The sequence below is a fragment of the Monoraphidium neglectum genome (genome assembly GCF_000611645.1).
Source record: "Monoraphidium neglectum strain SAG 48.87 unplaced genomic scaffold scaffold00181, whole genome shotgun sequence".
Lineage (NCBI taxonomy): Eukaryota > Viridiplantae > Chlorophyta > Chlorophyceae > Sphaeropleales > Selenastraceae > Monoraphidium > Monoraphidium neglectum.
In genome coordinates this window covers 13,370-38,086 of record NW_014013447.1, presented here as the reverse complement: position 1 = coordinate 38,086, position 24,717 = coordinate 13,370, and the positions used below count along the sequence as shown (strand labels likewise).

The window sequence follows — 24,717 nt, the reverse complement described above, 5'->3', positions numbered from 1 at the left end:
TCTACATGGCGTACTACACGGTGGGGGGCTCAGGGTTCAGGATTACAGGGTTTCTAGGGTTTAGGGCCACCAGGGTTTAGCGTTCAGGGCTCTGGGACCCGGGTTTCGGATTTACGGCCCAGGGCTCAGGGATTGGGGTCGGGGCCCAGGGTTCAAGGCGATTTTTTTGCGGCGGAGGGCAAGGATGACCAGACTCCACGGTCTACATGGCATACTACATGGTGGGGGGCGGGGTTGGAACAACCGCGCCCAGGGTTTAGGGTGCAGGGTTTAGAGCCCAGATACCAGAGCTCAGGGGTTGGGGCTGAGGCTTAGGGTTCAGGACGTTTCCTGCAGCAGCATGGAGTTGCTGTCAGACTCCACGGTCTACATGGCGTACTATACGGTGGGGGGCCCAGGGTTTGTGGGGTTGATGGCCCAAGCAACCAGCGTCCAGGCGTTGGTTGGGTTTCAGGGCGGAAGGGTTGGTGTTGAGCTCAAGGGAGTGTCCTCGCCGGTGGGGGTTTTGTCATGGGACCCTTTTTGGGCGGCGTCATCAAGGGTGGCTTGGCCCACCCGCCCCTGCCAAATCGACGGGGCAGGCGGGGGGGCTGGAAGGGGGGCTCTGGTGTGTGGGCGAGGGGTGGCAAGTGAGGGTGTGGTTGGGTGATGGGGTGGGCAGTCATAGATCCGCCCTGCCCATGCTGTTGGTGCATCAAGTTGAGAGCGTCACCACTGCGCATGCGATCGGCCGCCCCGCGCCTGCTGGCAGACCCGCCAGGTGGGCCCGCTGCCCCCCCCGCCAAAAAAATACGTCCGCCTGGGCGATCCTCAGCCCCCTCAGGCCCCCGGTCAAGAACCGGTGCCCGCACCAACCCAAACCCTGGACCCCCTCAGGTGGCCCACTTTTTCCAGAACGGTGACATGTATGGGGAGACCCCCGGCTCCATCCGGCCGGAGCACATGACCCAGGAGGTCTGGGACTACATCTTCCTCAAGGGGTGGGCAGGGTGATGAGGTGTGGGCGGAATATAATGGGGGGACAACGAGCCTCGCCCCCTCGCTTTTCTATCCCGCTGGCTGGCCGCGGTTGCTGCCTGAACCAGATTTTCAATCCAGGACCCCCTGATATGAGGGATGTGGGAGATGAGGGGCCCCTGGGCTGAGGAGAAAATGACGGGATTGCTTGCCGGCCCGGAGCGCCGCGCGCCCGCCAGCTGGCGTCGAGCCGCAGCCGCAGCCTGTGTCCGCCTGCCGCCACAGCACACTCGTCGGCTGCGCCCAGGCGATCTCCTGCTATTGTAATCGCACCCTCGCCCTCGCCTCTTCCCCTGCGGCCCGGCCCGCATATCACCCCACCCGACCTGACAAGCGCGGCCCACACCCTCCTCCAACCCCATCAACCGCCTAATCGCACCCCTCTATGGCCCCCGCCCCCCAGCCCCCTGCCCCAGGACAGCGCCATCCCCCAGGCCACCCTGGAGGCCATGCGGGCAGAGTTTGAGTTCTGGTACCCCTTCGACCTCAGGGTGGGCCGGTATATCGGGATTTTTTGGGGATTTGGCAGGTTTCAGGGCTCAGGAAGGGGTGGGGCCGGGGTTTCGAGCAGCTTCAGGGCCTTGAGATTGCGGGGTCCTTGGTTTGTTGCTTTTCAGTGCAGCTTGACGTTGATGAGAGATTCTTGATCTCGAGTTTTTGAAGGGTTGGGGGTGTGGTGGTTTTCAAGGGCTTTCTTGAGTGGGCTCCCAAAAACACAACACCCACACCCAATCCAATTCTCCTGCGCCCACAATCATGTTTGTCACCGAGGCGTCCGGCAAGGACCTTATCCAGACCCACCTCACCTTCTCCCTTCACAACCCCTAACCCTGAAACCCTCATCCCTAACCATGAAACCAACCCCCAGGTGTCTGGCAAGGACCTCATTCAGAACCACCTGACCTTCTCCCTTTACAACCACGTGGCGGTCTGGGGGGAGGACAAGGACAGGCTGCCGCGGTCGTTCAGGTGCGATCGCGGGATGGGCGGCGATTGATAGACGACGATTCGCGCACACACGCCAGGGACACGCGATGCTGACGCCATGCGCCCACGGCTCGTGGGGAGGGGCGGGCGCACGGGGTCTTGATGCTCTGGGCGGGGTTTGCAAGGGGGAGACGGCTGCTGTGACTTTCGGACCTGTGGACCCCAGCCGACAAGTCGAGGGACTGCCTGCCCGCACCCAGGCGCGACGCCCAGCCCCACGTCCCGCGCGCGCACGCTCCCACGCAAACGGTGGTGTCGCCCTCTCTCCTCGCCCCCATCATTACCATCACCATCGCCGTTGTCACAAGCTGAGCTCGGCATCAACCTGCTGCCCGAATCCACCCCCGTTCCCCCCCCCCCCACCCCCCAGGTGCAACGGCCACCTGCTGCTCAACAGCGAAAAGATGAGCAAGAGCACGGGCAACTTCAAGACCCTCTCGGACGTGAGCGGCCGCCAGGGTTCAGGGCTTTTTCCCCCACGCGCCGCCGCCTGGTTCCCGCTCACAGGCTCGAAAGCCATCCCCCGGCTTCCCGAAAGGGGTCTACGGCCGGCGCTGCCCGTCTGCGGCGGGGGTGGTGGGGGGTGCTCACAGTGTGCGGAGGCGAGGGTTCGGCAGGACAATCTACTAGGGTGCACCGGACGGCGTGCGAGTGCGAGTGCGATGCATTCCCCGCAGCCTATTAAGCCGGCGCCCCAGCCTGCCCATGGCCGGGAGCGTGACTTGCCGCTGCGCAGAGCAGAGCCCCAGGGCCGCTTGTCTGGCGATGGGGGCTCGCCAGTGCCCCCTCCAGCCCTGGATTGCGCGCCCACACCCCACACATAATCATCAACTCACCTTGCACAACCATCTTCACCTCATACGACGCCAGCTACACAACCACGCCGCTGCGGTGTTGTTGGTGCTATCCCAGCTGCCCGATTCGGCTAAAACGCCACCACGTTGATCCCGTTGCACACGCATGCGCGCGTGCGCGCGCGCACACACACACACACACACACACACACACACACACACACACAACACACACATACATACACGGGCACATGCGAGAACCTTCATCCTCTCACCGCCCAATCCGTCCCTTGAAGTCAAAATTAAATGCGGCGCTCCTACAACACTCTTGCCCCGAGCACGCAAAACCCACCCCTTGTTGTCACCAAAGCGCCCCAGCTGATCACGGCAAACCTCAACCCACACGCCCCCGCAATCAACATATAACACGTGTTAATCACACCCGCAAACCTGGACCTGCCCAGGCAATTGCTGAGTACAGCGCCGACGCGATGCGCTGGGCGCTGGCGGACGCGGGCGACGCCCTGGACGACGCCAACTTTGAGACCAGCACAGCCAACGCCGCCATCCTGAGGATCACCAAGGAGCTCGCATGGACAGAGGAGGTGCTCGCGCCAGACGCGGGTGCGTTGTTTTTTGCGTCTCGTCGGGTTTTGGCCGGTGGCCATTTCCCGTGTGCCTGGCGGGGCGTCCCACACCCCCTGGGCATCTCTGGCGGCTCTGTGCGTGTGCCGTGCGGTGCCGATGCTTGTTGCTGGGCACGGCCGGCGCGCGTGCGTGCGTGCGTGTGGGCCGCCCTCGCACAGGTGTTAGAGCCGGTGGTCGCCGCGAGCGACGGCTGCCTCCCCGCCCACCTGAGACGCCCGCAGCCGGTGCGGCCCGCAGCGCTTGCAACCCCCTTCGTAAACCCTTTCCTCCCCTCACTCCGCCTGTTGCCCGGCCACGCTGTATCTGCTGGAATTGCTTGACCAGGGCTGCGGGAAGGCCCCGCGGACACGGTGCAGGACAGGGTGTTTGCCAACGAGATCGCGATCGCCGTCCACAGGTGGGTGGAAAAGATGTGATTCTGTGTGTAGGCGTGTGTACGCGTGCCCACTGTCTGTGTGTGTACGTGCGCTTACTATGCAGGTGTGTGTTTACGTGTGTGTGTGTGTGTGTGTGTGTGTGTGTGTGTGTGTGTGGAGGCGCTTGTGCACCATTCCAGAATACTTGCGTGCACGTGAGCACAGGTTTGTGCTGTTCAAACGAGTGCGTGTGTCACAGTTGCAACCCAAAGGGTTGCACAGGTGAAGTCTGGGTGTGCATGGGGCTTTCGCATGGCTTGCATGGCTTACACCGGGACATCAGCCGCTGTCAACTGTTGGAGGGGGCCGTGAGCGGACCCCGCAGCCATTAAGCCGGCGCCCCAGCCTGCCCATGGCCGGGTGCGTGACTTGCCGCTGCGCAGAGCGAGCGCGCCTCTATCCACGGCGGGCGGGCGGCCTTTCACACCGCCCCTTGCTACTATGCTGAGGACACACACACACACACACACACACACATACACACGACAATGTCTCTCTCTTGCACGCACGCAATGGATGATGCACACAATCTCACACAGTGGTATGCACACACTTATTCCTGCACATACACAGCCGCACTCTCACACCTGACCCCCACCCTTAACCCCCCAGGGCCAAGGAGGCGTACGACCGCCTGCTATTCAGAGAGGCGCTCAAGGCGGCAGCATACGACCTCGGGAACGCACGTGACGTGTACAGGTGACACATACACACATCCGAATGCATTTGCCATCAGTGTGGTGATCCCACATTGGCACGGCCCACGCGACCTTCATACGGCTCGCCCCACGCCGGGCGCTTGCATTGCTCCCGCAGCTCCCTCTGCAGCAGGGGCCCGTGTCGCTCTTCTCCACGGTTTGCAGCGCCACAGTCCTCCTCATCCCCTGTGTGTTCCCTCCTAACACATACACACACACACACACACACACACACAACACACACATGTGTGCACACATGCATGTTTGCGTTCACACATACACACACATAAATGCATGACCTCGACACAGACGCACGATCACTCACATTCTCTCCGCAATCACGCCCGCCGCCAGGTTCTCCTGCGGCCCCGAGGGCATGCACCGCGGCCTGCTGCAGCGCTACGTGGAGATGTCGACGCTCATGCTGGTGCCCATCACGCCGCACACCTGCGAGCACGTTTGGGGGAAGATGCTTAAGAAGGAGGGCTCAGTGCTCACTGCGGGTGAGGGGGGGGGTTACCAGGATACTTTTTGTGTGTGTATGTGTGTGTGTATGTATGTGTGCCTGTCCGTGTGTGTGCATGTGTGCATGCGTGTGTGTGTGGGGGGCATGGGTGTCTGGAGGGCACATGGGTGCACGTGAACGTGCACATGTGCCTTTGCGCTCACATGCTTTTCGTGTGTGTAGATACATGATTTGTATGAATTGCATTCATGAACACGTGTTTCAGGCGTCAGTGCACACTGCGACGGTCGCGCTGGGCAGCCTCAGAATCCCCTCCCCCTCCCCCCCCCACCCTTCGCCCTTCCAGGCTGGCCGCAGTGCGAGGAGCCGGACTTTGTGCTGCAGCGCGCCGCCGCCTACATAGAGAGCACGATTGCCAGGTGGGTGCCTGCAGTGATTTGGGGGAGGGGGCTTTGGCAACGTTGCGCAGGTCCAGGGGGGTTGACGGAGCAATCTGTTGGGGGAGAATGGTGTGCGGTCTTGGGGGGCAGGTGTATGCGCTCTGGAGCATGGTTTAAGGGGTGTGTCAGCATGAGCAGGCGGCCAGCGTTCGGGGCCGTCGGCAGTGGAGGGCGCGTCGAGGGGGCCGGGTGGGCGCTTGAAGGGGTTGAAGCATAGATTGCCTCGGGATGTTCGTCATTTCGTTGAAGATGCATCTGCAGAGCTGCACAGTTACCGGGGCAGGCAGGGCGAGCGCCCACGCCCGCGGCCCTGGGGCCACTGCACCACCACCTCCCTGGAGCAAAAGCCGCTCGCCCTCCCTCCCACCCCTTGGTAGCTCTGCCAGCCTTCCCCGCCACACTCACGTTTTGCTCTCCCGCTCCATCCCACGCCTCTTGCACCCCCCCCTCCTGCCAGCTGGCGCAAGCTCATCGCCAAGGTGGAGGCGCCCCCCAAGAAGAAGAAGGCGGCCGACCCGCCGCCACCCAAGGTGCGGCCCCTCAGCCCCCGCCCGCGGCCGCTTCGCCGCCGCGCAAAAGCAACACAAAACTGAGGTGAACAACTGCAGCTCGCATTCCTTGCATCTGTTTATCCCACAATGACGCTCCAGCACCCCTTTGCTCACCCATCCACGTGTTGACGGTGGGCCCCCTTCCCACACGCAACGCCCTCTTGCTCGACGCCGCCGCCCCGCAGGTCACCCACGGGGAGGTGTTTGTGGCGGAGCGCTTTGGCGGCTGGCAGGAGGTTGCACTGCGCGCGCTGGCCGGCGGCTTCGACGGCGGCGCGAAGCAGTTCTCCGCGGACGTGTACAACGCGGTGCAGGAGGCGATCAAGGGGGCCGCGGGCGCGGGGGTGGACGCGGCGCTGGAGGTGGGCTTGGGTGCAAGTTTTTGGGCGTGTGCGTGCGTGTGTGTGTGTGTGGATGTGTGTGAACGTGTTTGTGGGGATGGGTTTGTGCGTGTGATTCGGTTGGGGGAGGGCCAGTGGGGTGGGTCCTTGTACCGAGTCCTGCGCGCGGGCGCTGTGCATGCAGCTGGGTAGGTGGCGCTTTCAGGAGAGGCGGGCACACCAACTGGGCCACTGACAGCAGCCTTGCCAGCCCCCCGCAGCCATTAAGCCGGCGCCCCAGCCTGCCCATGGCCGGGATCGTGACTTGCCGCTGCGCAGAGCGAGCGCGCCTCTATCCACGGCGGGCGGGCGGCCTTGACACCGCCCCTTGCTACTATGCTGAGGACACACACACACACACACACACACACACACAACATTGCAATGCACACAACATTGCAATGCACACAAAGTCCAAATCCCATTCACACAAACACACAAATTCACACTCTCCTCACACATGCGCACTTCCGCCATCGCGCCCCCTTCCTGAATCACACGAGCACCCACCGCATATCCACACACATACACACACGCACACACACTCAATCTCTCACACTTCCTCCCGCTCACCCCAATACCCGCCTTGACCCCAGGGCCTGAACGACAAGCAGCTCAAGGCCCTCACAATGCCCTTTGTCAAGTTCAAGGTCGACGAGGCGCTCAAGGGCGGGCCGCAGGTATTTGTTCGTGTGTGTGTGTGTGTGTGTGTGTGTGTGTGTGTGTGTGTGTGAGTGCACGCGCGCATGCTCGTGTGCGTCCTGGAAAACAGGGGTCAAGGGAGGTCTTTGCTTGCCAACCACAAGCGACCTCTTGTGGCAGGGCGGCCGCGCGGCTTGGCGCACGCTGCGCTGGGACGCTGTGTGGGGTGTGCATGCGGCAGGAGCCGAGGGTTGCGGGCTTGCGTCAAGCTTTGGGCCGCCCCCCGCCCTGGCGACCTCCCCCCTGCTGCCCTACGAGGCAGCCGCAAGCACACTCATGGCGTCCTTCGGCAGGCTGTTCGTGATATCCCACGCTCGTGGGGGCTGTCAGCGATGAATTTGTACTCAATCCGTCACGCTCCCACCCCGCGGCTGCCCCAGGTCCTGGACGTGAAGCTTCCCTTCGACGAGCAGCAGCTGCTGCGCGACAACACCCCCTACCTGCTGCGCGCGCTCGGCATCAGCAGCCTCAGCATACACGCCGCAGGCGACGCGGCGGCCGCGGCGGCGGCGGGCGCGGACGTGGCGGGGGCCTACCCGGCCGCGCCTGTGGTGGTGTTCTCTGCGGCGGCGCCGGCGGGGGCGTGACGCGGCAGACGGGGAGGCGGCGCGGGATCGTTGTAGCAGCAGCAACCGCGGCGCCAGCAGCAGCGGCGGTATGGTGGTGTGGGTGGTGTGTGTGGTCGCGCACCAAGGCAGGGCAGGGGCAGGGCGCAATGGCCCGGTGGCCGGTGGCTGAAATGGGGCAACAGAGTACATGTATTGCTCTGACACTGCCGATTCGACGCCCTTCATGTTCAAAAACCATATTGCGGCACAAGCGTGCAAGTTCGTGTAAACTAGGCAGGTATCGGAACTTTGGTCAGGCGAGTAAACGTGCCGTCGTTCATCGCACACGGCTGTGTTTGGGCGCGCATTCGCAGGCGCAACCGGTCGGGTGGGCGCTGATCAGCATGGCTGCCTTGACTGGGAGCCTGCAGGGGCTTTGTGCGGTGTGGAACACACAGTCAGCGTGCACTGGCTGTGTTGAGTTTGCAGTTCCACAGTTCCAGTGGCGGCTTCGGCAAGAGCAGCCAGAGCCACTCTCCCTGCTGGGCCCGGGTCGGAGCTCAGCTGGAGCCACCTTCCCGACACCATCTGCACAGTCTAGGTTGCAGGTAGGTTGTCACACATGTTGTGCAGCTTGCATATATATCTGGTGTGATTTTCACCTTCGTTTCATGCTCAGTTGAGTGAACATATCATAAGCGGAGATACGACGCTGCAGTTCGCGGGCAGATCGCGACTGGAACGAGACCGCAGCGACGTTTGCTTGAATTCACCGATGTTAGATTGATAGGCGCTCATGATTCAAGGGTGCTAAGACCAGCCTTGTCCGCAGCAGCGAAAGGGGCATGGCTGCTCGCGGGCAGTTGTGGCAGTGGGGGCTGCTCGTGCTGCTTCTTGGAGTCGACGCAGGTAACCAATCGACATTAAAAACGAAATTCATTATTTCTAGTGAGCATATTCTCGGGCATGAACCGTTTGACACGCACCTGCCGCGCGTGATGGTCAGCAACGGCTGAAGAAGGCCAGTCACAGCAACGGCACCCACCATCCGCACCCCACACCACAGCTTGCGCGGCACGCATTGGCAGTGTCTCTGGGGCCAGGCTGTCGCGGAGCCATGGCGTCGTTGCACCAGCGACGCCCAAAAACTCTGATGACGCCCACACCGCCGTCGAGCCGACAAAGCACGCAAGCGCCGCCAATGGCGGCCGCCGCGCGCTGCTGGCGGCTGCACCCCAAGGCCACGCCATCACCGGCCTGACCTTCGCCACCGCCGCCCCCGGCGCCGAGCCGTCCTGCCCGCCGCCGCCGCCCGGCGGGGCGCAGCAGCTGCTCGGCGCCAACCTGAAGCAGGGCAGCACCGCGGCCGCTGCGCGCGTCCACGCGTGCGTCGCCACCAGCCCGACGGGCCCCTTCGTGTCATCCATCCAGGTCACGGCTCCCGGCGGCCGCTGCCCCGAGGCATCCAGTCAGGTGCCGTTCAACCTGAACGGCCCGATTCCCGGTGCCCCCGCCGTGTACGCGTGCCTAGTGATGACGTCATCGCAGCCCGCCGCGCTGCGCGCGCTGCGCGTCGCGTTCGCAAACCCCGGCAGCACGGCCGGCGCCGCGGCGTGCGGCCCGGGGTTCACTGTCCAAGGAGGCGACGCCAACGCGGGCGCGGGCGCCGGCGGGCTGGCGGCGTACTTCTGCGGCACGAGCAGTGATCAGGGGCTGATCTCCAAGTCCCTGGACCCCACGACTTCCGGCGGCGACGCGACGCTGCTGGTGCACCCGCTGTCTGAGGGGCTGTACTCCTGCCTGACCATTGCCGGCGGCGCCACGCTGGCGAGCAGCTGGCGCACAGGGCTGCGGGTCGAGCCGTGGCCCTGCAAGGGCGGTCCGGGGGGTGCGCCCCCGGGAGTGCAGCAGCAGTGGGTGTTTGTGAACAAGGGCGGCGGCAAGTGAGTGCCTTGCCGGGAGAGTGAAAGGTGGAGGGGGCCAGGGATCCAGATTTGTGCGATGCCAAGGGATCAGCGCCAGCTTGTGGCCCTTTCAACGTGCTACTGGGGTGTCTGAATCAACAAATGTGCCACCCATCACTGGCGATCCATTCTTCTCGTTCGGCCTTCGCCCTTTTCATACGTGTGCCCCAACAACTTATCACGCAACCCAATTCTTCTCCTCCCTGCCTCCGCCCTTAGGCTCCAGATCCAGCAGGCCGCGTCCCGCCAGTGCCTGTCGAGCCTTAACGGGGAGGGCAGCCTGGTGTACGCCTATGACTGCAAGACCGCGGCCCAGGACACCACGTCGCCGCTGCCCTGGCAGCTCTGGACCCTGGAGCCTGTCGCGCCGCGCGCCTCGGCGGCGGTGGTCAGCGGCGGGGGCGGCACCTACCGCATCCGCGCGGCGGCCGGCGGCTGGTGCATGCAGGTGGGGCTTGAGCGGGGGGGGCCAGGCTGGGTCATGAAGGGGGAGCGGGCCGGGTGGCCGAGGGGTGGAGCCCCCAGCCACCGGTGGCCGAGGGGTGGAGCCCCCAGCCACCGGTGGCCGAGGGGTGGAGCCCCCACCCCCCAGCGGTCCAACAACAGATCCCCACCCACTCGTTGATGCGTGAGATCCTGGTGCGAGCCGTCTCCCCACCGCAAGGCCCCGCAACGTCTCGCACGCCTCATGCTCTCTCCGCCTTGCGTATCGGCTGCGTGTGCATGTCTTTTATGCACCCACATTGCTGCGCACTAGACAAAAAATGTATGCGTGGGAGCCCACTTTATGCACACACACACACACACACACACACACACACACAAACACACACACACGGCTTATACACAGGTCCAGGACGAGCCCACTGATTACTACGATGAGGAGGGCGACGCTGACATGGCATGGCCGTCATCAATCGTCCTGGCCCAGTGCTCAACCTCGGACCCAAAACAGCAATTCGCCTTGGAGTCTCCCGGCGCAAAACGCGTCGGCCAGTCAGCCCCCGCGCCCGCGCCTGCGCCCGCCCCCGGCAAACCGTCGATACCGCAGCTGCCGCAGCTGCCGCCGGCACGGACGCAGGACCCTCCTGCGCAGCAGCAGCAGCCAAGCGTGCCGCCGGCGTCGGACCCGCCCAGGCGCGTGCGTGCCGCGCGCTGCGCAACCCCGCCACCCAGCCGCGGGGCGGGACGCCGCCGCAGCGAGCGTCCATAGCAATTTTGGTCGGCAAGAGAGGTGCCACCCTGTACAGGGCTGACATGGCAGCCTCTTGAGGAGTCCTGGTGCCCTACTCACGCACCTTGCCACAATACCCTATCCCTCTCCCCCCTACTACACACACACACACACACACACACACACACACACACACGCACACACACAACATCAGGAGCCACAAGAAACCGAAGAAGCCCAAGAAACAGAAGACCCCAAAGGATCCCAAGACCCCAACGGAGGAGAAACCCAAGAAAACGAAGAAGCCGAAAAAGGAGAGGGCCCCGAAAACACCGCAGCCCCCGAGGGAGCCGCGGCCGCCGAGGCCGGCGCCGGCGCCGCGGCAGGCGCCGGCGGGCGGGGGCGGGCAGCAGGGGCAGGAGGCGCGGCCGGTGAGCCCGTTCCGGCAGATGCTGACTAATGCTGTGAGGCAGGCGGTGACAACGGTGGGTGGAAACTTTGTGCGGAACCTTTTTGGCGGCCTCCTGGGGTAGATGATTCCGTATAGATTATGTTTGTTTATTTAGCTGGCCCTTCAGATCTTGTTTATGGAATCGATCAATCCCGCCCTGATGCGCTTGCATGCATCCGCGGACCACACGCCATCTGCGTGCAGTGCACTGCGACCTCCTAACAGCTGCAGCTGACCTGGCTGCCTCTGCGAGGGTTCGCGGCGATGCGGTGTTGACGTTTTTGATTGCAGCCCTCCACTGCCGATGCTCCATCCCTTTGGCCTCCTTTTGGCATTCCTTTCGCCTCCCTGTGGCCACCTGTGTGCGCACCCGCACTCTCGCTCACAAAATGCATGATCGCCCTGCGCGCCATCCGCGGCAGCGCGCGCTGCGCCGCCACTCGTGGCTTCACAACAACATCCACGCATCAGAATAGTGCATAATTGTACGGCAGCCCCAGTCTGCCGCCGCTGCCAGCCGATTCCACTGACAGCCAGCGCCCCTCATCGCGCCGGCGGCGCGTGCGCGCCACTCCGCTGCAATAGGGCCCGTCGCTGCGCCGCCTCTGACTGGTCATTGCCACCACCCAATGAGATCCGCACCCCTCTGGTGCAAACACTCCACAACCAACCCCCGGCAAACCGTGTAGCTTGCTGCTGGCATTCCGTCCCTTTGGCCTATTAGTAATCTGTTGGCCACCGCGATTCCGGTGTGAATCCGAGCCTCGGAGGGTTGCATCCCGCACGTCAGCTGGTAGTAGGTCAACATCTTGCAAACCCCCGGAAGAACACAACTTCACAGCAATTCTTGTCAGCCTGACGACTCAGTGTGGCGGTGTGGTGCCAAGCTGCCCAACCCGTCAGCATTCATTGGGCCCAGGCCCGTCTGACGGCGCGCATGCGCCCGCTTGGGGCAAGACCACCCGTCAATGCTTGCAGTCAAGGCAGTACATGGGCGGTGCTTGGCCTCCTGGCACGTGTGGGGGTGCACCAGGCCAGACGAGGGGCGCCGCCGTCATGGCTGCACGCCATTGATGGTTTGCGACACCGTGCATCCTCTTGGCCGCAGGCCTGCGGTGTACATATTGAGACGTGGGTACGGCGTGCACTTCAGATGCATGCGAACATCACATAGTCGTGGGCCACGCTCACTGTTTTACAACGAAAAGCCGTTGCTCAGTTACTCATCAGATCATTCACAGGGGCCCTTTCGGACAATCGAAATTGGCATCCGCTTGTTTCAGAGGGACGCAGACGCTGCGTTCGAACCACGCCGCTTGAAGCTTTGCCGTAGAGTTCAGAAACAGTGACATCCCGACAAGGCGTCCGCCTTCGCCGGATAACCCACCTGGAGCCCAAATGACAAGCGGTTCGATGGCTCCTGCAAGTTCTCTAATGATGCTGCTAGTGGTGGCGCTTCTCCTCGCCGCGCCAGCAGCCAGTGCCCCGCAGCGCGCCCGCGGCGCCCCCGTCGCCGCCGCTCCCGCTGCCCTCGGCCCTGCCGGCGCCTTCGACGCCGCGCGTCGTGCGCTTTACGAGGCCTCAGACGAATCCTTCTCGGACTCCTCCCTGACCCAGGCCGGCCCCACCTGCATCGCACGCTTTTATGCGCTTGTCGACCAGCTGTACCCCTCGGGCTCGACGTGCCCTGTCACCATCCAGCAAGGACTCTCCGCGACGGCGGCAGACATGTGCCCCGAAGGCGGCGGCGGTGTGGGGTCGCCGCTGCAGCAGTGCCTGCGCGCGACGACGGTGGGCGCCCGCGGGCAGCTTGAGCTGCGCGCGCGCATGGCGCCCGACCCCCAGACACCGCGCTGCGCCACCGCTCCCTCTCCCTCCCGCCTCGCGCGGCGCCACCTTCGCAGCCCCTCTGCGCCGACCGCGTGCCTTCCATCGCCGCCCTACCCGCCCCGCACCCCTTCCTCTCACCCTCTCGACACCCGTCACCCGCTCCTTGCTTCATCCGCTCCTCGCGTCGCCCGCTCCACACCGCGCGACCACAGGCCACCGCGGACGCTTGGACGGATTACGTCACCACCTGCCCCGTGCTCCGCATCAAGCAGCGCGCCCCCGGCTTCAAATCGGGCGTGGGCGGCTTCTCATGCGTGCCGAAGTACGCCACGCCCGCCGAATTCCGGAGCCAGTACCTGGCAGCGGGAGCCGCGGGCGGCGCCAAAGCCGCGACGTCCGCTGGCGCCGGCCGCGCGGCCCAAGCCTCGTGGGTGCTTGCGGCTGCAGTGGCGGCGGCGGCGGTCGCACTGTGAGGCTGAAACACCAGGTCTTTTCTTAACAGGATCCAGGCAATGACTTCTAAGAAATGCAGCCGGCCCTGGGCCTGGCGTCCTGTATCGACGCAAGGATCTACACGTGCCGTCGCGGGCTTGCGCTGTCTGGCAGCCCCGCTTGCGCCCGGCCCTCCGCCGCGGCTGCTCGGCGCCGGCGTGGCGCGGCATGCCGCGCCGCCGCCGCTGTTGCCGCTGCCACGCGGCGCTCTTCCTTGGAGTCGCCCGCCAAACGCCAGCCCAAAAATGCCGGCCTGACGCTTGACACAAAACTAGAAGCCATGGGCCGTCCAAGCGCCTCGTGCTGCTGCGCCCCGCTGGCCCGGCGAGCTGCCTGCCCGCGCGCCAGCGAGCCCATCAGCACTGGTACAATGCTACACAGGCTGTATTTTGCGTGGGCGATGGTATCTGACTGCTCATATGGATCTATGATTGCATGCCTGCCTGGGTTCTGCGCTGCAAGTCGCTGGCGCGATGCGCACCGCAGCACACACGCCGCACACATTGATTTGCTTTTGCTGGCCTCCTGTTGGGAGGGCCTTGGAGACCTCATTAGAGTGCCGCGGGAATGCGGGATTGGAACCCTCATCACAAGCGCTGCGCATTGTTGTGCGCTGCGCTTTTTCGTCGCTCGCCTCCAAGGGCAAATCCTGTCTGCCATGATAGGCAGGCCGCCGTGGCAGAATCGTCGCCGGCAGGCGCCCGCGAGACCAGCGCGCCGACGGATCCGCGGCGCTGCGCTCGCAAATCGCTATTGGCCAGGCGTCGCCGGCTGGAGCGTCCCTTCAAGCACACACGCCCTTATGAAACGGCGGCCGGCGCCGCCCGTGATCACACAAATCTCCTGTGTGGCCCGCAAGCAACCCCCCAAGCGCCTTTTTGCGCCCTTCCACTCAAGCACCTGCGAGTCGGCTTGGAAACAGCCGGCTGCTTTTATGAAGCACTTCTTCCTTCGGACAATTAGCAAAGCCTGCTCTTACGTGCTCCTGCAATCATGTAATGACTTCCTCTGTCACCTCGAGGTTGTGGTGAACATGTGTTCAGTTGTGGCATGCGCGGTGCCTGTTGATGTTACCAGATTGACAAAGCAGTACAGAAGCAGCACAGCAGCGCAATTGCAGCGCCAGCGCAGGGTGGCTGATGGCAGCCCTCGCCTTGACGCGCATGACTTTGGACATTGGTCCAAAACAAGAGTCACCTGCAGCCTGACATGCTTGCCGACCAAACCCTCACATAGTAACACCTTGCCCTGGCCTCTCGCTTTCCCCTGCTTTTCAAAATAATTTAGAAATTGATTGGTTGCTTTTTAATGTGGCAAATCTCCAGTCATTTGTTCCGACAGACATGTAGAAAGCGTCATCAATGGAGGGCCCGACAGCGGCAGCCCTATGGCTGCTGGTCAGCATGTGGCGGCGCATAGTGCGGCGGCCGCATACTTTGCTGGTGTCGAATCGCGGAAGATAGTGGGGCGGGACGATTGCGAACCGGAGGGGCCGGCGTCTTTGCTTGCATGCTGAAAGGTGGCCCAGGCTCGCTCCTTCACTCAGCCGAGGCTGCGAACCACGGCTTGAGACCTGGGGTGAGGGATTGGGAAGGCAGGGGGGTGAGTGAGGCGGAGCACGGTGCGTCAGGGAGCCACAAGGGGCAGAGGCATGCACCCGGCTGCACACTCTCCGGGCAGGGCAGCAGAATAGGGCGCTAGCGGGCGCGCAGACTCAGTGGCGCGACCGCTAATGGCACGTTGACAGGCAAAGGACCCGCGTTGCTGCAGGTGGCCATAGTAGCAGGCGCCCCCGTTCCCCGCCGTGGCGCGGCAGGGTGCCGCCAATATGTGATCACATGTGCAAGCAGGCAGGCAGGCAAGGGGAAAGGGAAAGGGAGGTGCATGGGGCTGGGCGCTTCGTATGCGACACTCCGCCGATCCGAGGAACCCGGGTGCGCGCCCACCAAAGCGCTGCTGCAGGTACCGGATCTTCTCCCACTCCCACTCGTGCCACGTGTCCTTGACCAGGCCGCCGGTGTCTGCATGGAATGGGCAATCGCGGTCGGCCGAAGTTGAGTGTTGCCCATGACATTTGGTCCAGGCGTTAGGCCCTGGCAGCCTAGGAACTGCCCTGCAACCCCTGCGCGAGGCGCGATGACGCCGCGGCGTGACACAGCCAGCCCTGCCGTTTCGCTGTCAGGGGGTGAGGGGAGTGCTGCAGCTTTTCAGACCCTGCGCTCTGCAATTGCGGCGGGGCCTGCCCAGCTCAGCAGGCGGATGACAATCAAATACGTGTCGTCGTCGTCGCCTAGTTGCCGCCCTGCGTGCAGACTGCATCGCGCGGCAATCGCAACCTGACGGCAGGGGCTCTGAAAGCTCACCTCCAGAGTTGGCTGGGAACCAAGGTGGGTTCAGGGCGGGGAGGGTGCAAAGGAAGGCAGGGAGGAGGGTGGAAGGGATGGCGGGGCAGATTGAGAACGCGATCGGCAGGGTCGTTTGCCTCTCGGCATGCTGCGTGGCCTGGGCGGACGTGCGGCCCCTCGCCACGACGCCTGTGCGCGGGAGGCCTGACGTAGAGACCATGCGCGGCCCAGCGCGGAAAAGTCGGTGCCAAATTGCTGGACCACCATATGATTCTGCACCCGGCCGCCAGGCGAACGGCTCACCATTGTAGCACCCTTCAGGTCACAGCGCGGGTGTCGCATGGGTGAAGGGGGGTTGGGCAAGTGTTGCGCAGGAGTCGGACGCAACACATGGATCAGGCCGACGGCCGCCCGTTGACGTGGTGCATACATCGCCGGCTTGGCCCTGGCCCTTGCGGCGAGGCCCATATCTCTTATTTCATAATCGTCCGTCAACCCCCGCATGCAGCGGCACGCTCACAGTAGAAGAAGTTGCCGACTGGGCGGTGCTTGCCGGTGTTGCCGGGGCCCTCGTTGCGCAGCCACATGGTGAAGTCGCGCAGGTGCTCCATGTCCTATTTGGGGGTGCATCAACAGCATGGGGGGTGCGTCATGCAGGCACTGCCCCAAGGGGTGCACACGGTCACCAGCCCTGTCCTCAGCCAAGCGGCAGGACCCTAGCCTCCGAATTCCCCTGCATGATGGCAGCCATCACATATCTAGGGACGGCTGCAACATCAGCACTGATATGCAATTGAGGGCGTGTGTCAGCCCTCCCAACTCGACAAACACCCCTCCCTAAACCACACAACCACACGTGCGGGCACATGCGGTTGCGTGGACCCGTGACTCACATCCTTGTCCACAAACCGGGACCCAAACTCTCCGATGGCGACAGGGAACGTGTGGCACGTGCCATCGGCGCAGTACCCCTTCTGCTTGGGGAAAAATTCCATCATGGGGGGGGGGGGGAGACCCAGGAGCCGTGAGCTGGCTTGCACTACCGGTAGCCTGGCTCGCATTGACCGCCACAAAAACGCATTGGCGTGGCCGGGGTTGAGCGAGCGCGCAGCATGACGACCCAGCCCTGCCTGGCAGAGTGCAATTAAGACTGCCGCAGGCACCGTGGGGTACCCATGGCGCAGCGCCCCCCCCCCCCCCAAAATTCCTTGCCTGGTTGAGGTACCCGAAAGAGGTGTCCAGCGCCTCCCACAGGGTCGGGCCCACGGCCATCCCGTCGCGGCGGTTGGAGACGCTCGGGCCCTGGCGGGTTGGTGTGCAGGGGTGTGGTTCTCAGGGATGCGGTCGTCCAGGGGCGTAGGTCAGCAGGCCCGTGGGCTCTGGTGCGTTTGGGGTTGGGTGGGCGCACGAGCTTGGCGGGCACAGGCAGGGGACGCGCGGCAGGCCGTGCAACGGAGGGTGCAGCGTCAAGGTATATTTCTTGATGTCAAATTTCCGGGGTCCGCTGCGCTCACGTAAACGTGGGGAGAGATGACGACGCGGTCGAGGTAGGGCCTCTTCATGAGCGCCCTGTGGGGGATGGGTGAGGGTGGGGTGGGGTGTGGGGTTTTGCAGATTGCAGAGAGAGAGTGTGTGTGTGTGTGTGTCAGAGTGAGAATGGAGGGGTGCTAGGTTGCAGAGACCGTGGGAGGGCAGGGGGTGAGGGGTAATTGGTGGTGCAGGGGAAGGGGCTCCTGGACGTCCGTCCAGGAGGCGGGTTCGCTGAGTCGGAGGTTCCCCCTTATGTGGGTAAGGGGCACGGCGGCAACTAGTGTCATTGGTGCATTTGGCTTGCCGACCAACCCCTGAGAGTTTTTGGCCGGTTCATGCTGCCTGCGTTGGTCCTCATCGCCTGCGCGCCTCTCCAGCTGGTGCAGCCGTGTGGCTGTTGGTGCTCCCCGCCAAGGCTGTACATGCCCATCGCGGCGGGGGACGCACGCACTTGAAGAAAGGGTTTGCGTCTGTGATGCGTGTCGTCCAGTCGTGGGACATAGACTCGATGAGGGTGGTGTTGGTGATGAAGCCGTTGCCCCAGTTGATGCCTGGAAGGTGAAAGGGGTGCGGCAGGGTGAGGGCAGCTGGAGATACAGGAGGTGGCTCAGGGTGTGCGGGGCAAGGTGGGTTGGGGTCTAGAGAGCACCATCTGCATCCATCAGGGTTTGCGACTTTGCATAAATTAAAACTGGGTTGATGGCAGGCATCTGGCAGGCACGCTTTGCCGGACACGGCGGCATAAGCATGACCACCCTGCCTAGAGCCGTGGACGAAGCAGAGGTGCATGCGCGCCGCGAGGCAGCGGGCTTTCCGGGGCACAGACGGGTTGGTAAGGCCATCAGGCACGGCCTCGCGTGATCGACATCGCGGAGCGCGCACCCTTGTATGCGCCCTGGCCCCCGCCCTCAACAAAGAATATGGGCAGCCCAGGCGTCATCTCCCACAGGGCGTCCATCACTCCCAGGTACAGCTCGGTCATGCCTGCGCAAAGCGGGGAGGGGGGAGCGGACAGGGGGACAGCCGTCCAGCCAGCCGTTTGCTTGACAATGCACGGGGCAAAGGGTAGAGAGACTGCCTTAACCTTTGGGGACCTTTGGGGAACTTTGGGGGCCTGATGTTTCGACGCTATTCTATCTTGTTGCCGTGCACGTCGCTGCCGCAGGCTCGGCTACGCCGCCTCGCGCCGCCTCTCACCACACGCCCGCGCCAGCCCCAGCCGGCGCCGGCGCCCGGCTGCGGCGAGGCGCGGCCGCTTTCGTCCATGCGCCCGGCCCTGCCCCCCCCCCCCCCTGCTCACCAGCCGCGCCAGACTCGTTGGGCTGCCAGCCCTGCCTTTGGCTGTCCGGCTCGTTCAGAATGTCCAGGAAGAGGCGCCCCTTCATGTCCTCCTCAAAGTTTGGGAGGCACGAGAACTTTGACCACACCTGAGGTTGTATGATGACGTCAGGGCGGGATGGGGGGGGGGGACGTGGAGGAGCGACGTTCAGTGAGATGGGTGATATGCACATGGTGATCCAGTTTCGATGGTCGCACGTCAGATCTCTGGCGGTCAAAGCGCATCGTGACTTGCACTCCGTCAGGGTGAGGATGCAGGGGGGCGGTTGTGAGGAGGGCAAACAAAGGTGAATCATGAGGAAACAGGAGGTGGAGCCAGGGGGAATCAAGAAGGTTGAAGGTTTGGTCGAAGGCAGGCAAAATGGGATAGGGTTGTCACTGGAGCTCTTTGGATAGCTGGCTACCACACGATACAGACAGACTTGTGTCAGCGTGGGTCCGGCGGCGTTGTGGCTGACGGCGACGCCAGTGCCTTGCGCAGCCCACTCTGCCGCAATGCCACCTGTTTCAGGTATCAGGGGCCTGACAACTTCGCCTCAACTCACCCACTTCCAGCCATCAATAAAGTCCTTAGCACTGTGGCTGGTCATCTCCTGCGACATGGGGTGGTTGTCGATCAGGACGTACCTGCCGGAGAGCGGTTTCGACGTGGGCCAGCACCGGGTTAGAGGCATATGGAAGCGTGTTGATTAGAAATATCGGGACATCTGCAAGCAAGCACACCAAATTCCGAGTGCTGTATCAGCGATGGTCCATCCCGCCTTGGATTCTGTGTCGGCGTGACTGGCTCGATCAATCCCCTCACGCAGGTGGCCGCGTCGCACCATCCGTTAGCGATCAGCCACTGCACACTCCACATGTAGCGGTCAATTGTCTGGCCGCCAGGAATGTAGGCTGCAGGCCAAAGAGGGCGAGGCGGCAAGTCAGCATTGCAACGGCGTGCGTGCTGATATCCATATCAACACAGACTGACACGTGCATTGCAGCCCCAGCCTGAGGCGCCCCACGGCAGCAGGCGCCCGCCAGCCGCCTCTTGCCCTCAGCACGCATAAGCGGCCCCCGCCTCAGCGCCCTCCGCGGCGGTCCGCCGCGGCCGCTCGTATGACACGCAGCCCGCACCCAGCTTTGCCCTAAACCACCAGCCCCTGCCCGGCCCAGCCCCACCGTCCCCTTGCCCTGCTGCGGCCGCGCAGCCAGGACCCACTGTTGCAGGTGCCGGGCCCTGGGATGTCCGGCAGCGGCACCACCGGCTGCGGCGCCTGCTTGTTCATGGGGCCCCTGTACTCCGGGTCTATGGTGCGCTCCGCCAGCTCGTTCAGGGTGTGGGCCCCAGTGCAGTAGCCGCCGATCTGAGGCGTCCAACCGCAACGATTGCAATGGCGGCGCGGGGGAGACGGGGGTTGGGGTGGGGATAGGGGTGAGGAGGTTTTGGGACGAGGCAGGGAAGACGCGCGGCCGCGTAGGGTGAGGGGAGAGACGATGTTTTGTTTGCAGTTCAAATGAAGAGGTGAGGCAAAGCGAGTTTTCAAGCTTGGCAAGCAGCACCCTGCGGCTGCCTGCTACGAGCTTATTGGGGAGCCAGACCGCGGCGTGCTGCCTATTTCACCTGGGTGGATGGGGCCTTGAGGTCTTTGAAGATGTAGGGCAGCCTTATCGCATTGAACCCCTGCAGCGGGTGCAGCAGGCGCGGGCGGGCGCGAGCCGGCGGCGCGCTGGGTGGCAGGTCCGTGCGGCGGGCTGCGAGCCGCAGCGCAGCGGCGGCAGCGGCGGCGGCGACGGCAGCTGCGGGGGCGTGGTCGTTAGGCAAGGCCAGTGGCCGGGCGCTGCGCAGCAGAGGCCAGCCGCCCTGCTCCTGTCGGCTGGCGCCGCCGGGCGGGGCGAGGTCGAGCGCGCGTCCAGGGCTTTGCCAGAGCATCAGCCGCCGCCGCGCGGCACAGGATTCTGACATAGGAGTAACGAGTTCTTCATGCGCGCGGCGCGCTCGTGGGGGCGCGGGCAGCAATTCGCGCCCACCAGCAGCTGCAGCTCGTACACGATCGTTGCAAAGTCGCTGTTCCCACTCTTCCCGCCGGCCCACAGGCCGTTGAGCCACGTCATCCCGTTGTTGAAGCCGAACCAGTTGATACCATGGATGGCCACTGGGCTGCCGTCAGACACCTTGACGAACTGGTCGCCCACAAGCTTGACGGGCGGGGCGGGGCGCCCGCGCGGAGGAACGGCTGCAATGTGCGTCAGTGCAGCGGTGCGGCGTTGCGGCGCGTGTGCTGATGAGCGGGGCTTGCACCATCTCAATGAATTTGACAACTTATTTGAAACGCGTCCAGAACGTGTCTTTCTCCTGATCGTCGCCTCTCATGGCAGTTTTTCGGCGGTTTTGATCTGCCCGCGGCCCGGTGGGCCCTCTCACCCACCGTAGGCCAACTTGGATCCCTCGCAGTAGTCGGGGCGCGCCATTGCCACGCCCAATCCACAAAGTAGCAACGCAGCCAAGGCTGCGGTGACTTGTTGCCGCGCCATCCCCGCAAGATGTGTGCCTGAATGCGGTGACAAACTGAGCAGGAAATATCTTGTCTATGTGTGTATATTTTCACAAGAAAGGTGAGATCGGTGCTGCCGGGGCTGTAGTTGCGCGGAAACGAAGAAGCCCGCGAAGAACCTGAGCAATCAACACTATCGGCTCAAGGATTCATTAGACTTGAATATGATTCTCTCGGCACAATGTGAGGCACTGCATGCATGGGCACTGCAGGCATGGGCAACAGCAAGCTACTCTTGGACCGTAGTGCGCGAGTCGCACCTCAGCTGTCGAACGAAGTGCCGATAGCCACTGCACAAATGCTGCCGGAGCGGCGGCCCTACCACATATCGGAGGATTGGCCTCATGCGCTGCATAAAAATGCGGACGGGCGAGCATGTACTGGCGTCACCTGCAGTGCAGCTGTTAGCTTGCCTGCCTGAAGGTACCCGATGGGGGTTGCGAAGAACTGCTTTCCCTTGAGAAGCCAGGAGTGTGCTAACGCCGGCGCAAAGTGTCTGAGGTGGCTTGTCGAAAAGCAGGCATTTCCACCCCTACAGGGCCCGAGCGGCGGCGGCATCGCATGTGAGTGGCGGCGCACGCCGCGCGTGCCTTTCTTGCAAAAAGTAGATATGCATGAAGCGTTGCAAGGAAAGAGTGTTTAAAACAAGTGTACGGCGAGTTGCCTGCATGACAAGGTTACGCGCCCCCACTCATAGAAAAAAAGTGGGCCTGCCACCCGTGCTGGGAACACCGGAGGCAGGCGAGAACTACAGGGTGAAACGGCGCAAGCTCAAGCTATGACCACAGGCAGCTGACGCGTGGCACCATGCAGCTCATAAAATGCAATAAAGTACGTGTGGGCAGATTCTTCCGCGAACCACACTGTCTTGGTCACAGCAAGTCTCCGACGGACAACCAATGGGAGATGACCAACACCTGCACATGCACAGAACCCAACTGCTCGCGGAGCAGAGAGCCAAAATTCGCGCACAACCTGTCACAATGTTGCATCGATCATTGGCCACATCAGTTGCCGGGCCAGCCGTGAGGCGCTGGCTTGCGCTGCAACGCCACTTCCACGCACCGACTTGCGTCAACAGCAGCAGATGGTGATGGTTTGCGAACCAGCCCCTGCCATTCAAGAGCTGGGATCCAGCCTGAACCCGCTGAGTATCCCTAGAATTTTCCTTCAACCTTGCTGTTGTCCGACTCTTCCTGGCGGACTTTCGCAATTTTCTCACCTGACTCATTTTGCACGACCTCCGACACCCAAGTGAGTCTCGAGGCGTAGCTTTGAAACGTTTCAAAAACTTTGTTATACTTAATTACTATAGACGTTCCGTGAGCCGTACCCTGTTGAACTCGCCGCTGGTAGCGCGACATCGCGTCTCTTACAGTGCCCTTGCGCCCCGTGACAACGCTTCTTTTACAGAGATTTTTGGTAACATACCGTCGACATGGTCGGAAGCGCCGCACGGCGGCTTGTGTCTCCGCAGGCAGCAGCAGGAGGCTTCGAGTTCCCTGAGAACGGCGCCACTGCGGCCGCTGGCCCCCCCTTGTATGAGTCTGACGCCTTCCGCATTGCCGCCTACAAGATCCTGCTGTGCAGCAACCGCGGGCAGCACGACTGGTGAGCGGCGAAGAAATTAGTCGCGCATTGCGTCAGCGCTGGCGGTCGCCTGACACGCCTCCCGCCTGCCGCGCTAGCGGAGCATGCGCCTCGGACGCGCGCCGCAGCGTTTGAATGGCCAGCAGCTAGATGGGGGCAGGCCAACGGGCAGTGCGCGCGTCCCCTCGCGGCGCCCCCTTGGCTGCTGCTGCCGCACTGCGCGCCCCCGTCAAGCCCCGTCCCGCCTTCCCTCGCGCACACCCCACGGACGCTTACCCGCCGCGCCCCGGCCCTCCAAACCGCAACCCCTGGCAGGAAGACCTGCCCCTTTGCGCATCCTGGGGAGCACGCGCGGCGCCGCGCGCTCGACAAGTTCAAGTATGAAGCGGAGATGTGCGCGCACGCGCGCCGCGGCGCCCGCTGCCCGCTCGGGGACGCCTGCCCCCAGGTGACCACCCGCTGCGGCGCCGCAACGCGTCCCGGCGCCGCCACACGCATGATCTCTGCTGGAAAGCGCGCCTCTCTGCCGCAGCTGCGGACGGGGCGGCCGGGGCCGCGCGCGGCCTGTACGCAGGCGCGCCTGCCCCCGACGCGCGCCTGCGTCCCCCGCCACCTTGGCTTGGGCCCAAACCCAACCCCTCCGCCCCCGCTGCCGCGCCCTCGCCTCCCCTGCGGCACCAGTCCCACCACGTGTTTGAGATGTGGCTGCACCCGGACCGCTACCGCACGCAGCTGTGCAGCGACGGCGCCGCCTGCAAGCGACAGGTGCGGCCCCCATGCGCCGCCGCCTCGGACGCAACCTGCAGCTGCGCTGCCTGCCGCCCTGCGCGGCCTGCGGCTGGTTGGTTCGCGTGCGGCAGGCTTGTCGTTGATGCCGACGCCTGGGCTCAGCGGACCAGGGCGGGTGCGGGTGGCATGTGCCGCTTACACAACATCAGGACAATTTACCAAGGAGTGGCCAACCATCTTCCGATCACAACCCCCTTTCAAACACCCTTGCCCTAACCCCAGGTCTGCTTTTTCGCCCACTGCATCTCTGAGCTGAGGACCCCGCCCAGCCAGCGCTGCGGTGCGGCCGCGGCTGCGCCGCCGCCGCTGCCACAGCAGCAGCAGCAGCAGCAGCAGCAGCAGCAGCAGCAGCAGCAGCAGCAGCAGGTACATGCCCAGCACATGTACAGCCCCCGCACGACCTGGGGCTCGCCCGTCGCCGGTGAGCGCGCCGCGCAGGCGCCGCTCCCACTGACATCACTCTGCGTCATCGGCGGCAGCAGCAGCGGCAGCTCCCGTTGCAGCAGCCTCGGCGGCGGGTGCGAGTCGCCCCCGACCTCTCCTTTCACATCCGGGTCGGCCTTCGCCTCCCCAGCCGCTGCAACCATCGGCGCTTCCGCCATGATTGCGGGCGCGCCGCATGCACAACCGCTGCTGCTCGCTGAACTGCCGGGGGCCCACAGTGCCGGGGCAGGCGCGGGGGCGCTGCTGGAGAGCCCCTTGTCGTCGTATGCTATGGGCAGCCCCTCCACGCAGCAGTACCCGACAGACCTCCTCCAGACGCTGCTGCTCGAGGCCGTAGCCGCACGCAGCGCCGGCGCGGCGGCGCTCGCCGGCGCGGGTGTTGGCGCGGGCTTTGGCGTCGGCCCGGGGATGGTCCTGGCATCTGCCCCCTCGCAGCAGCCTGCCCCTCCGGCAGCGCTGCTGCCCAGCACGCTGTTCTACGATCTCGAAAGCGCCGCCCCGGCGCGGTGGGAGCTGCAGCCACTGTACACGCTCGATTGCGAGCCGCTGGCCGCCACAGAGGACGCCGTCGACGCCGGCGGGTGGG

General features: G+C 63.9%; 5 protein-coding genes across 5 annotated transcripts in view; 4 read left to right on the top strand and 1 right to left on the bottom strand.

The window, feature by feature from the left end:
• Positions 1-340: 340 nt before the first annotated feature.
• Positions 341-7,686, top strand: MNEG_1748 (leucyl-tRNA synthetase; the record flags this gene model as incomplete). The annotated part of the gene is made up of 14 exons (XM_014049782.1): positions 341-385; positions 877-980; positions 1,421-1,508; positions 1,886-1,986; positions 2,375-2,447; positions 3,263-3,422; positions 3,771-3,843; positions 4,475-4,561; positions 4,915-5,063; positions 5,373-5,445; positions 5,924-5,996; positions 6,203-6,379; positions 6,994-7,077; positions 7,480-7,686. The coding sequence occupies 14 exons, from the start codon at positions 341-343 to the stop codon at positions 7,684-7,686; spliced, it is 1,494 nt and encodes a 497-aa protein (XP_013905236.1).
• Positions 7,687-8,318: 632 nt separating this feature from the next.
• MNEG_1747 (hypothetical protein) lies at positions 8,319-11,318 on the top strand (the record flags this gene model as incomplete). Its single annotated transcript, XM_014049781.1, has 5 exons — positions 8,319-8,325; positions 8,888-9,590; positions 9,831-10,059; positions 10,462-10,752; positions 11,124-11,318. 5 exons carry the CDS (start codon positions 8,319-8,321, stop codon positions 11,316-11,318), a joined length of 1,425 nt encoding a protein of 474 aa, XP_013905235.1.
• A 1,355-nt stretch (positions 11,319-12,673) lies between these two features.
• On the top strand, positions 12,674-13,539 carry MNEG_1746 (hypothetical protein; the record flags this gene model as incomplete). The annotated part of the gene is made up of 2 exons (XM_014049780.1): positions 12,674-13,027; positions 13,279-13,539. The coding sequence occupies 2 exons, from the start codon at positions 12,674-12,676 to the stop codon at positions 13,537-13,539; spliced, it is 615 nt and encodes a 204-aa protein (XP_013905234.1).
• Positions 13,540-15,096: 1,557 nt separating this feature from the next.
• On the bottom strand, positions 15,097-21,225 carry MNEG_1745 (hypothetical protein; the record flags this gene model as incomplete). The annotated part of the gene is made up of 16 exons (XM_014049779.1): positions 15,097-15,131; positions 15,505-15,579; positions 15,922-15,933; positions 16,424-16,517; positions 16,797-16,877; positions 17,077-17,205; positions 17,418-17,472; positions 17,885-17,984; positions 18,316-18,417; positions 18,734-18,860; positions 19,317-19,398; positions 19,596-19,665; positions 19,976-20,120; positions 20,378-20,437; positions 20,785-20,990; positions 21,183-21,225. The coding sequence occupies 16 exons, from the start codon at positions 21,223-21,225 to the stop codon at positions 15,097-15,099; spliced, it is 1,416 nt and encodes a 471-aa protein (XP_013905233.1).
• Positions 21,226-22,746: 1,521 nt separating this feature from the next.
• The window catches only part of MNEG_1744 (Zinc finger CCCH domain-containing protein 35), a gene marked incomplete at both ends in the record, with an annotated part of 3,191 nt that continues 1,220 nt past the window's right edge, over positions 22,747-24,717 (top strand). The window contains 4 exons of the mRNA XM_014049778.1: positions 22,747-22,919; positions 23,214-23,346; positions 23,580-23,663; positions 23,910-24,108. Coding sequence (XP_013905232.1) covers positions 22,747-22,919; positions 23,214-23,346; positions 23,580-23,663; positions 23,910-24,108 — 589 coding nt within the window. The remainder of the gene's footprint in view (positions 22,920-23,213; positions 23,347-23,579; positions 23,664-23,909; positions 24,109-24,717) is intronic.